General features: G+C 43.5%; 1 protein-coding gene across 2 annotated transcripts in view; it reads right to left on the bottom strand.

Annotated features, from left to right (window-relative positions):
* LOC106587577 (protein naked cuticle homolog 1) overlaps positions 1 to 3,655 on the bottom strand; it is a 39,489-nt gene extending 35,834 nt beyond the window's left edge. For both annotated transcript variants that reach the window (XM_045708140.1, XM_014176100.2), the window contains exons 1-3: positions 3,403 to 3,655; positions 3,247 to 3,279; positions 2,833 to 2,972 (exon numbers count right to left, since the gene is read on the bottom strand). In XM_045708140.1, coding sequence (XP_045564096.1) covers positions 2,833 to 2,972; positions 3,247 to 3,279; positions 3,403 to 3,427 — 198 coding nt within the window. In that variant the 5' untranslated portion in view covers positions 3,428 to 3,655. The remainder of the gene's footprint in view (positions 1 to 2,832; positions 2,973 to 3,246; positions 3,280 to 3,402) is intronic.
* Between the last annotated feature and the right edge of the window lie 9,511 nt (positions 3,656 to 13,166).

Below are 13,166 nucleotides of genomic sequence, written 5' to 3'. Positions count from 1 at the left end.
ATGTCAGGAACACTTTTCGTCCTATTCTATTCATTTTCCCGCAGCGCTGTGAAAGCCATTAGGCACATAGAATTAAATCATTTATAAAACAGAAAACTCTGTGAGCCCAAATTGTTCAAAACCATCCAACTTTTTCAGCGGGGTTCCTTTTCCATCCTGGCCAAATATCACTTCACACCATCTGGGGAATGAAAAATGCTCCACAAAACAATCCCACCCTTTCACATGTATCCCACAATGCCCTCTGGTGAGTCTGCTGAACTGAAGAGGGCCCATGGATACCCTAACTGTGCCCAGAGGGCTGCTACACTACACGGAACAGAACACCGAACCCCTTCCTACCCCGATGATGATTTCATAAGGAGGGTCCAATTACAATATGAAGATGTTTATTAGAGGCCTGACAGCATGTCAGGCTTAGTGGCTTTGACACCATGTGCATGCAACAAGCAGACCTGAGGCTGACCCCATCACGGCACTCAGTGCTACACTTGATCACTCGCACGTCAATACAAACTGGGCATAAGTCATAAAAATCTCAGCCCGCTGCTTTTCTCGTCAACCTCCCTGGGCTAACAGAGCCTCACACCTTCACAGCCCACCGACCAATGTGCTGCTATTAAAAACACCTCACGGCAGGGATAGAGAAAACAACTGTGTACTTTAGACACAGGTTGGACTTTGATCAAGATATTTTTCCAGCGTGCACGAGGCTGATTGTCACTAGCTGAAGGAGTCCTTGACTTGGCTCCTCACCAGCATATCCCTGTGTCTTCCTCATACCAGAGACATTTAAATTAAATGAACCAGACTGGTCTGGTATGCGCTGCTATCGGTCACTTCCTTATGATAATGACATGATAAATCATAAGAAGCAATGCAAAACGATATGCAATCACATAAAAGATTCAGTTTAGATACATCGCTTTGTGTGCATTGCCAAAGTTTCAAAGTGCTGGGGTAATAAATGCTTGGGATAATCCAACCAGAGAAACAACGGCAAACGGTTAGAACACCTCTCGTTCAGTTAACACAATGCTTTTCATGCACACAAGCATGAGCAGCTCACTAGAAATGCAATGTCCATGAAATAGTGTGACATGATTCTCATTGAACGCAACTGCAGCATAAAATGTAGCATGTAAACATCCTAATGGTTGTATGTCTGTGGTCACAACATGATGGCCACATTGCTGGACAGAGTATTAGCTTCCCTCTGTTCCAGTGGGCTGAGTGAGCTCAGTAGCTGAGAAGTGGAAAAGTCCTGGTGGATTTTTTGATGAGCCCTCAAATCCTCAAAAATGCTGCCTTTGAGAAGTGAGCATCCCTAACCAAAGAGGCTTACACCCGGTTCCTCTGAAGCTTTTCCAAAAAAAGGATTTCTCCTCTCGACAACAACACAGGTTACGTCCCAAATGGCACCCTATTCCCTATATAGTGCACTACTTTTGACTAGAGCCCTAGTACCTATATAGTGCACTACTTTTGACCAGAGGGCTCTGGTTAAAAGTAGTGCACTATATAGGAAATTGGGTGCCATTTGGGATGCAACCACTGTGTGTTTACCGGGATGACAAATCTGAAACAGACATGACCTCCACCACCTCTACCCCAGCCTTACAATGCAGCCCTGTCACCAGTCTGTCAGACTGCAATGCTTTCAACTCAGCCGTGATCTATTACCTAGAGTATAAACTTTAGCAGCATCTGTTCTTGGTGGTGTGACACATTTGTTCCCATGCACCAAAAGTGTCTGATGATAAGACAGTTACCAAAGCAAGCAGTGTGTAGCAAGTCAGGGCTCCTTTTGTAAAAAGTTGTACCAACATATGCTGTTTTGTACTGTATGTTGAAACAAACATGGCTGAAAGACTGAAAAGTGTTGTGGGAAAGATATTTGTTAATAGAGAGGTTTAAACACAAGCCTACAAAGTTTTCACTCTTAAATATTTGGTCCATCATGTATATGGGGCCAAGTGTGTACTGTCATCAGCCATGTCATTGTGTTAACATGTCCAGAATCACAACACACACACAACATCCTTACAAACTGTTTGCAATGGGAATGAAATTAACACATTGATAAGAATTTCACAGATCAAGAAGAGGAAGAAATTAGTGCACACTGAATGTTGAATAGCAGCTTTTATCTTGCTACACCTGCATGAGACTTCTTCTAATGTGCCACTGCATTCAATAATTTCCATGTGTCTGGATGAGAGAGTCAAGAATGTCTATCTATGTTGTCTAGCCAACAAAGCAAATATCGATTATCTAAACAAACAAAACATATGCAAACTATCCTTGTGATGTCAGCTTGATATTATCAATAATTTACCATTTTTTTATTGAGATTATTAGTCTAGCCTATAACTAAACACACTGCTACTTTCTTTTTACAACATTTCTGGTTCTCTTTTCAACTTCTGCATAATGCACAGAATAAATAGAAATAAGCCACATTTCTTGAGAATGTCATTGAATAGGTCTACGTCAAAAGCAGACTTTGAAGAAAAATTAAGCAGGCAACATCTGAAGATTTGGTTGGCTATTTATCAGGTATTATCGTCCCATTGGTGTATTGCAATAAGGTGACTGAGAAATATACTTTCGTATTTTTAAAAATGTACTTAATTCGAAACAACCGATAAATTCAGTTAAACTTTAGACTACAATTCATCCCACTAAAAATAAATGCAGCCTTGGCTAAACCTCGAAAGGGAAGCTAAGAAAGTTAGGACCGTCCAGGGTTCATTGTATCAACATCAAACTGAGAATAACAATCTTGTTTTTGAAATCATAATAATTTATTTTAACATTTATTTAACTTACCCGAGTAGACAAGCCGCACTTATTCGTGTGGTGACAGTCTTGTTGCTCAAGCCGCGAGCCCGTGCAATAGTATTTCTGTTTCACGAGCCAATCGTCAATTCCTTTCCTTGCCAAACAGGCATTAACTACAAAACTGTCGCCTGGAATCAACATAAAAAGGTGCGTTATTACAATATAAACAACATGTTACGGTTAGGTTACAATGTAACATATTTATTCAGCATTGTGCCTTTTTCTTCATTTTCTTGAATGATAGTAGACTTCGTCTCATGTTGTCAACGAGTCGGTCATTATTGGTGCATGGATAAATGGGATGATAGACTGGACATACTTTTAATGTATATTTTCAACAAATATAATAAAACATAGACAAACGTATAGCCTGTCGTAAGTGTAGGCCTATGGGCTACTCACCCTCCGGACTTTCCCTCGGTTTACAAATCGCAGCTTTTCGGGGACAATTGTCGAGAGAAAGAGAACATAAAGATAGGCATTACTCGAAAGTATTACCGCAAGTGAGCATTCAAATCAACGATTAGGGGTGACATTTTTCGGTAAAACATATCTTACCATGTTTCGAGTGAAGTTTACCCATTTCTCTGCATTGAGTTGGGATTGAAAAACATCAAATGTATTTATAATCCAGAAATCAGCGATTTCCAGACGATACAAGAAGCGTCCGTAAAGAAAGCAGCAGGCTGCACTCAGTACATCCTACGGCAACAGCGCCACACTAGCCTTTGATCCGAAGAAAGCTCCCCCCTTCGTCTCCCTTCCAAGCGTAAAGGAGGCGGTTACCAAAACCAGCACTTCAACCGCTGAATGAACATGATTGACACCTCGCCCAAGATTAGACGATTTGCAGGCAGGCCCTCTTCTGTTTTATTGGACGAAGGCGGCACATGAGAGCCAGCCGAGACTCTTTCGGAGTTTCCAAATATAAAAAGAGCAGCAATGCAGCAGCCCCTGTCACCACTACCACCATTGCCAGCCAGCCAGCTAGGCGCAGTGGTCGAAGAGCAGCGCAAAATCGCTTTAAATGATATTTCGCAGGACGATAAAAAAAAGAATGAATAAAAACAGTTATTTGATTGATAGACATGCAAACATAATATTTTATTAATCATACAAACGGTTGGATTAATTGCTACCTATAATAACTTGTTTACACCTTTTTTTCATAGTTCACACTGTGGGAGAGAGTCCTGAATAAACAAAATCTGATATTTATAGAATACAACTTATAATATTTATGGCACTTATAGAACACTTTATGATCCCAGTTTTAAAACTAAAATAAACACAAGACAAACTAATTTGGTGCATACATTTGATAAACCATAAATGCCCTTCAGACATTTCACAACATACTGTATGAGCCTGTTGACAGGAAAGTTTAGAGACACATCACATTTTTTCATGTATATAATACTAGATACATTTAAAATCTCATGAAGTCCCATACAACTTTGAGATTTGTTCAAGGTCTTACAAAAAAAAGGCAATTATTGCTTTAACAAGAAAAGTGCACTATTTCACAGGATGGCTCCCACGTGGCCCAAGTGTAATGGCCCCTAAATTATCCCAGGCCTCTATAACGGTCAAGGTTATGTTTAAGTTTACATGCCTGGTCAGCCTCGTGAAGCAGTTTAGATCTACCAAGCCAGGCAGCCACCTGCACCATCAATCCACATGCCTGGACAGTGTGTGAATTACAGGAGGCAGGGGTGGCTCAGACCCCCGAATGAGACATGAGCTCCCCTTAATGCAACAAAAGTCAAACTTTGGGGTGTTTCTAATTTAACCATTCTCCTATTTGTTTAAAATTCAATGCTGTACTGATACAGTGGTAAATATGAAATTAAAAGCTTATTCCAAATGAAATCAACACCCCACACCTCTGTCATGGTTTAAACAAGTGGCAGTTGGTTCAGGTTCTTTCAATCACATCTTTCTACTCCCCCTATCTGTCTGTCTTGAGCTTTCACAAGCAAACTTGCAACAGTATCAACTGGGTCCAGCAAACTTGCAACATTGTTTCAACTGGGCCCTCACAGTTTCCCACACAGATGAGCTCTGAACAGACACAGCTGTATTTGAGTCCCGTATTTCAGCAGATGAGCTCTGGACAGACACAGCTGTATTTGAGTCCCGTATTTCAGCAGATGAGCTCGGGACAGACACAGCTGTATTTGAGTCCCGTATTTCAGCAGATGAGCTCTGGACAGACACAGCTGTATTTGAGTCCCGTATTTCAGCAGATGAGCTCTGGACAGACACAGCTGTATTTGAGTCCCGTATTTCAGTAAATGAGCTCTGAACAGACACAGCTGTATTTGAGTCCCGTATTTCAGCAGATGAGCTCTGGACAGACACAGCTGTATTTGAGTCCCGTATTTCAGCAGATGAGCTCTGGACAGACACAGCTGTATTTGAGTCCCGTATTTCAGCAATGAGCTCTGGACAGACACAGCTGTATTTGAGTCCCGTATTTCAGCAAATGAGCTCTGGACAGACACAGCTGTATTTGAGTCCCGTATTTCAGCAGATGAGCTCTGGACAGACACAGCTGTATTTGAGTCCCGTATTTCAGCAGATGAGCTCTGGACAGACACAGCTGTATTTGAGTCCCGTATTTCAGCAGATGAGCTCGGGACAGACACAGCTGTATTTGAGTCCCGTATTTCAGCAGATGAGCTCGGGACAGACACAGCTGTATTTGAGTCCCGTATTTCAGCAGATGAGCTCGGGACAGACACAGCTGTATTTGAGTCCCGTATTTCAGCAGATGAGCTCTGGACAGAACAGCTGTATTTGAGTCCCGTATTTCAGCAATGAGCTCTGGACAGACACAGCTGTATTTGAGTCCCGTATTTCAGCAATGAGCTCTGGACAGACACAGCTGTATTTGAGTCCCGTATTTCAGCAAATGAGCTCTGGACAGACACAGCTGTATTTGAGTCCCGTATTTCAGTAAATGAGCTCTGGACAGACACAGCTGTATTTGAGTCCCGTATTTCAGCAGATGAGCTCTGGACAGACACAGCTGTATTTGAGTCCCGTATTTCAGCCCCTTTTCAGGACTCCCGACTTTTCTTTTTACAAAAAATATACATTTGTCAGCAAGACACATCAATTAATTCAGGCTACAAGAGTGTAGATCTGATAACAATCACTGAAGGTCATCATGCTACACTTTATGGTGTTTTGGAACATATGTCGCTTTCCGAACGCACTAGGCGGACAGTTCTTATAGCCTTTAGCCGTACCCTTATCTTACTCCTCCTCTATTCCTCTAGTGATGTAGAGGTTAACCCAGGCCCAGCAGCCCCTAGCTCCACTTCCATTCCCCAGGCGCTCTCATTTGTTGACTTGTGTTTTTTTTTAAATTTTATTTCACCTTTATTTAACCAGGTAGAATAGTTGAGAACAAGTTCTCATTTACAACTGCAACCTGGCCAGGATAAAGCAAAGCAGTTTGACACATACAACAACACAGAGTTACACATGGAATAAACAAACATACAATCAATAATACAGTAGAAAAAGTCTATATACAGTGTGTGCAAATGAGGTAAGATAAGGGAGGTAAGGCAATACATAGGCCATGGTGGCGAAGTAATTACAATATAGCAATTAAACACTGGAGTGATAGATGTGCAGAAGATGAATGTGCAAGTAGAGATACTGGGGTGCAAAGGAGCAAGATAAATGAATAAATACAGTATGGGGATGAGGTAGTTGGATGGGCAGGTGCAGGGATCTGTGAGCTGCTCTGACAGCTGGTGCTTAAAGTTAGTGAGGGAGATATGAGTCTCCAGCTTCAGTGATTTTTGCAGTTCATTTCAGTCATTGGCAGCAGAGAACTGGGAGGAAAGGTGGCCAAAGGAGGAATTGGCTTTGGGGGTGACCAGTGAAATATACCTGCTGGAGCGCGTGCTACGGGTGGGTGTTGCTATGGTGACCAGTGAGCTGAGCTCACTGGTCACCATAGCAACACCCACCCATAGCACGCGCTCCAGCAGGTATATTTCACTGGTCATCCCCAAAGCCAACACTTCATTTGGCCACCTTTCCTCCCAGTTCTCTGCTGCCAATGACTGGAACAAATTGCAAAAGTAACTGAAGCTGGAGTCCTATATCTCCCTCTCCAACTTTAAGCATCAGCAGTCATAGCAGCTTACCGATCACTGTACCTGTACACAGCCAATCTGTAAATAGCACACCCAACTACCTCATCCACATATTGTTTTCTATCCTCTTGCTCTTTTGCACCCCAGTATCTCTACTTGCACATCTTCATCTACACATCTACAGCGAGGGAAAAAAGTATTTGATACCCTGCTGATTTTGTACGTTTGCCCACTGACAAAGAAATGATCAGTCTATAATGTTAATAGTAGGTTTATTTGAACAGTGAGAGACAGAATAACAACCAAAATATCCAGAAAAACGCATGTCAAAAATGTTATAAAATTATTTGCATTTTAATGAGGGAAATAAGTATTTGACCCCTCTGCAAAACAAAACTTAGTACTTGGTGGCAAAACCCTTGTTGGCAATCACAGAGGTCAGACATTTCTTGTAGTTGGCCACCAGGTTTGCACACATCTCAGGAGGGATTTTGTCCCACTCCTCTTTGCAGATCTTCTCCAAGTCATTAAGGTTTCGAGGCTCACGTTTGGCAACTCGAACATTCAGCTCCCTCCACAGATTTTCTATGGGATTAAAGTCTGGAGACTGGCTAGGCCACTCCAGAACCTTAATGTGCTTCTTCTTGAGCCACTCCTTTGTTGCCTTGGCCGTGTGTTTTGGGTCATTGTCATGCTGGAATACACATTTTCAATGCCTTGGCTGAGGGAAGGAGGTTCTCACCCAAGATTTGACCGTACATGGCCCCATCCATCGTCCCTTAGATGCGGTGAAGTTGTCCTGTCCCCTTAGCAGAAAAACACCCCCAAAGCATAATGTTTCCACCTCCATGTTTGATGGTGGGGATGATGTTCTTGGGGTCATAGGCAGCATTCCTCCTCCTCCAAACACGGCGAGTTGAGTTGATGCCAAAGAGATCCATTTTGGTCTCATCTGACCACAACACTTTCACCCAGTTGTCCTCTGAATCATTCAGATGTTCATTGGCAAACTTCAGACGGGCATGTATATGTGCTTTCTTGAGTAGGGGGACCTTGCGGGCGCTGCTGGATTTCAGTCCTTCACGGCGTAGTGTGTTACCAATTGTTTTCTTGGTGACTATGGTCCCAGCTGCCTTGAGATCATTCACAATATCCTCCTGTGTAGTTCTGGGCTGATTCCTCACCGTTCTCATGATCATTGCAACTCCACGAGGTGAGATCTTGCATGGAGTCCCAGGCCGAGGGAGATTGACAGTTATTTTGTGTTTCTTCCATTTGCGAATAATCGCACCAACTGTTGTCACCTTCTCACCAAGCTGCTTGGCGATGGTCTTGTAGCCCATTCCAGCCTTGTGTAGGTCTACAATCTTGTCCCTGACATCCTTGGAGAGCTCTTTGGTCTTGGCCATGGTGGAGAGTTTGGAATCTGATTGATTGATTGCTTCTGTGGACAGGTGTCTTTTATACAGGTAACAAGCTGAGATTAGGAGCCCTCCCTTTAACAGTGTGCTCCTAATCTCAGCTTGTTACCTGTATAAAAGACACCTGGGAGCCAATAATCTTTCTGATTGAGAGGGGGTCAAATACTTATTTCCCTCATTAAAATGCAAATCAATTTATAACATTTTTGACATGCGTTTTTCTGGATTTTTTTGTTGTTATTCTGTCTCTCACTGTTCAAATAAACCAACAATTAAAATTATAGACTGATCATTTCTTTGTCAGTGGGCAAATGTACAAAATCAGCAGGGGATCAAATACTTTTTTCCCCTCACTGTATCACTCCGGTGTTAATGCTAAATTGCAATTATTTCGCCTCTATGGCCTATTTATTGCCTTACCTCCCTACTCTTCTACATTGCACACACTGTACATAGATTTTTCTATTGTGTTATTAACTGTACATTTGTTTATGTGTAACTCTGTGTTGTTGTTTTTGTCACACTGCTTTGCTTTATCTTGGCCAGGTCGCAGTTGTAAATGAAAACTTGTTCTCAATTGGCTTACCTGGTTAAATAAAGGTGAAATAAATAAAATATAAAAATCCATTCACCCAATGGCTGGTGCACAGTACACTGTTTGGAAGCTGGAATTATTTTGGAGTGGACGAAAATGCACAGGTAGCCTACTTTTTGAAGTAATTTGTTTAACAATCAGATGAAAACCTCACGACTGGTTTTTGTTCATGCCAGATTAAAAGATAATACATGTTTACTGTTAAAATACATGTCTTTACTATTAGGCCCATTACATTTTTAGTGCACGGCACAAATAGGAAGTCCCATGAAAAAAAAAGTGTCCCCCGAATGTCAAAGTATAATTCGCACTCTGTGCCTGAGTGTGCAGCTCAATGGCCTGCTCTCTGCTAGTCCTTCCCTGGGGCTCAAGACTCCAGGCCTGGCTTGCACTCTGCTGGTCCTTCCCTGAATTTTTTACATTTATTTAACTAGGCAAGTCAGTTAAGAACAAATTCTTATTTACAATGATAGCCTAGCGGGGAACAGTGGGTTAATTGCCTTGTTCAGAGGCAGAATTACAGATTTTTTTTAACTCAGGGATTTGATCCAGCATCCATTCGGTTACTGCCCCAACGATCTAACCACTAGCCTACCTCCCGCCCCAAAGGCTCCAGGCCATGCTCCATTAGCAGTGTCTGCCTCTGACAGGCCCTGGGCCCTGCTGCAGTGGATAAAATCACTGGCACCGGGGCCTCCACCGAAATCTTAACCGCAAAACCACTCCAGTCGACTGCCTGCCTGCCTGCCTCTCAGACATTGTTCAGCAAGACCGAAGAGTGTAGTTTCTGAATCAGCCAGACCGGAGTCTATAGATCTGGCTGGATAAGAGTTGGTAGAGTGAGTTATGACACTGTGGAGTACATGTTAGAGGAAGGGGGCCTTCTCTCTCTCCTTCACTGGAAACCTGTGGTCTCTCTCTCTCTGTGGTCTCTATCTCTCATTTTCTCTGTCTCTCTTTTTGTCTCTCACCCTCCCCCTCTAACTGTATTCAGCTGCAGTCGAGCATGAAGACACTCGTGGGAGCAGGTCCATGTGGGAGGTCTGGTCTCAGAGTGTGTGGTGTGGTGGCGGTATGGTACTCTGAGCACTATACCAGCTACCTGCACAGGAAGTCTGCTAAAGTAGTGCACTAAGAGAAACTTTACTGTGGTTTCATTTAAATTAAAGCAAGTGGGATGTTTTTTGAATGGGAGGTCATGCTCAATAATCGAATCTCCTCCCACTGTTCTGGGGGATTTTCGCTTCTTGGAGGATTCAAATGTACATACAGTGGAAGCAGCAAGCTTGTCCCTGACACCAGCCACCACAGACCCCATCCAAGTGCATTTCCACTGAACAGAGGTTTTCCGCATCCTGAGTCTATCATCACGTTGTACCAGAGGAATCAGGCCTCTCTCTTTGAACTCCTCTGCCAAAGACACGCAGATGAGCTTGTTATTATAGCCGCTAGGCTCGCTTGTGTTCGCTGGGAACCAAGGCCTGTCCCTCTGACACACTTCCTGTTCTTTGAAGAGGCCAACGGAGAGATGGCTTTGCGTCCCTATTTCCGAGTCTGGCGCTTTGATGCCTGGGAGAGGTGGATTCAAGCCAGAATTCCATCGCAAGGATGGATCTGAATCAAACTCCAACCACTCACACCCATTGATTCTGCTGTTGTGCACTGGGCTACTTTCAGCTCCATTACCCATCATCCCGCTATGGAATGGACCAAAAATATATTTCAAAAGGGGTCATCTTCTTATTCATGTGTCTCTAATAACGTACTTGATACGTCATGTACAGAGCAGTTGTCACGGTTGTCATAAGAACAGGACCAAGGCGCAGCGTGCTTAGAGTTCCACATATTTATTCCAAAGTGAAACTTCAAGCAAAAACAAATAAATCAAATAAACAAACAACTAACCGTGACTACGTGGTGCACAGGCACAAACACAAAACAATATCCCACAAACACAGGTGGGAAAAATAGCTATTTAAATATGATCCCCAATTAGAGACAACGATTACCAGCTGCCTCTAATTGGGAATCATACAAAACACCAACATAGAAAATATAAACTAGAACACAACATAGAAATATTAACCTAGACTACCCCCTAGTCACGCCCTGTCCTACTACACCATAGAGAAACAAGGGCTCTCTATGGTCAGGGCGTGACAGCAGTGCAGTATTATCTGTCTGGCTTGGACTTCAGAGAGTAAACAAGATAACAACAGTCACATAGAGGTGAAAGGAAGGTGCTCTTTGAGGTATAAGTACACAGCGGAAGAAGAGTGTAGACTGAGGTCTTAAGATGGACACCTGCCTGGCTGTCAACCTATTTACCAACCACCTTAGTGGCCAAGCCCAGTTGATTCCACCCTGTCTTCTCCCTGGCAACAGGAATAATAGGGGACATAATAGGGGACACTCCCTGGATTCGGGGGGGGGTCTAATGCTTTGTCTGTGTTTATGTCCTTGTAACAATGTTAGGGAGGCTGCCTGGGCTGCACACTGGATGCCGCTACAGTGAGGAGGAGGGGGTGTGGAAGGAGCATATAGAGAGAGGGCCTAGCGTCTAGCTGAGCAGCTGCTGGGCGCTTAGAGGACAAACATGTGACTGTTGCCATTTTGTAGCGGGACAAAAGGAGGGGGATGTTGTAAAGGGCAGAAGACAATCGTGATTGAAGTACAGTGTTGGTTCCTGGAGCGGTGGTGACTCAGCTGATTGTGGTGAGCTCAGCGTGTGATGTGTCAGGCGAGGGGTCTTTAGGAAGGGAACTCTGGCCGGTCGTGTGTATGCCGTTCCATATGGAGAATGGAGAACGCCGCCTATAGTCATCCAGCGCTGAATGAATCTACAAAAAATGTATGGACTTAGTGTACTGTAACCAGGCCCCCAGTGTCTGGTCTGGAGCGTGAAGTCGCGAGCTCTGCTGGTAGCAACCTAGCGGTGCCAAAAGCCCTGGTCTGCCCTAGAAAGCCTACTGTATGTAAATTACGATTGCCAGAACAGCAAAAAAAAATTTGGGGTGGCAGTTTTGGGCTCTAAAATGTGTTTATTATGATCAAGTTCTTTCCCCACTGTGAATTCTTTTTAAGTTTGCTACAAATCAAGATATTTAATTAAGTAGTTATCCATTCTGACAGAGACCAATCACAGACCGGCAGGCTACGAGGAGGCTCACACCCTCTTGCACGGTCTTTGCAGACCTAAGGGGGTGTGCTGTGCTACAGTATCCAGATGAGATCGTGGAGTTAACGAGCCTGTCAAGTGGAGATGGAGGGGCTGATCAATGGCTATGGGGCTGACAGAGGATGGACATGGAGGATTGGCTCACACTATGTTTGAAATATCAATTTAATATGCAATTATAATTTAGTACATTTTGAATTCCAAACTACATCATATGTCTAAGGTTATTTTTTATGATGACAAAATGATGCAGTTGCACAACTGATAAAGATAGTCTCCAATCATATAAAAATACAGAATGGAGATAAAATCAAATCAAATCAAATTTATTTATATAGCCCTTTGTACATCAGCTGATATCTCAAAGTGCTGTACAGAAACCCAGCCTAAAACCCCAAACAGCAAGCAATGCATGTGAAAGAAGCACGGTGGCTAGGAAAAACTCCCTAGGAAAAACTCCCTAGAAAGGCCAAAAACCTAGGAAGAAACCTAGAGAGGAACCAGGCTATGAGGGGTGGCCAGTCCTCTTCTGGCTGTGCAGGGTGGATATTATAACAGAACATGGTCAAGATGTTAAAATGTTCAGAAATGACCAGCATGGTCAAATAATAATAATCATAGTAGTTGTCGAGGGTGCAACAAGCACGTCCGGTGAACAGGTCAGGGTTCCATAGCCGCAGGCAGAACAGTTGAAACTGGAGCAGCAGCACGGCCAGGTGGACTGGGGACATCAAGGAGTCATCATACCAGGTAGTCCTGGGGCATGGTCCTAGGGCTCAGGTCCTCCGAGAGAAAGACAGAAAGAGAGAAAGAGAGAATTAGAGAGAGCATATTTAAATTCACACAGGACACCGGATAAGACAAGAGAAATACTCCAGATGTAACAGACTGACCCTAGCCCCCCGACACATAAACTACTGCAGCATAAATACTGGAGGCTGAGACAGGAGGGATCAGAAGACACTGTGGCCCCATCCGATGATACCCCCCGGACAGGGCCAAACAGG

Source organism: Salmo salar, chromosome ssa26 (genome assembly GCF_905237065.1).
Source record: "Salmo salar chromosome ssa26, Ssal_v3.1, whole genome shotgun sequence".
NCBI lineage: Eukaryota > Metazoa > Chordata > Actinopteri > Salmoniformes > Salmonidae > Salmo > Salmo salar.
The sequence above is the reverse complement of the archived record's forward strand: the minus strand, read 5'-3'. Positions and strand labels throughout refer to the sequence as shown.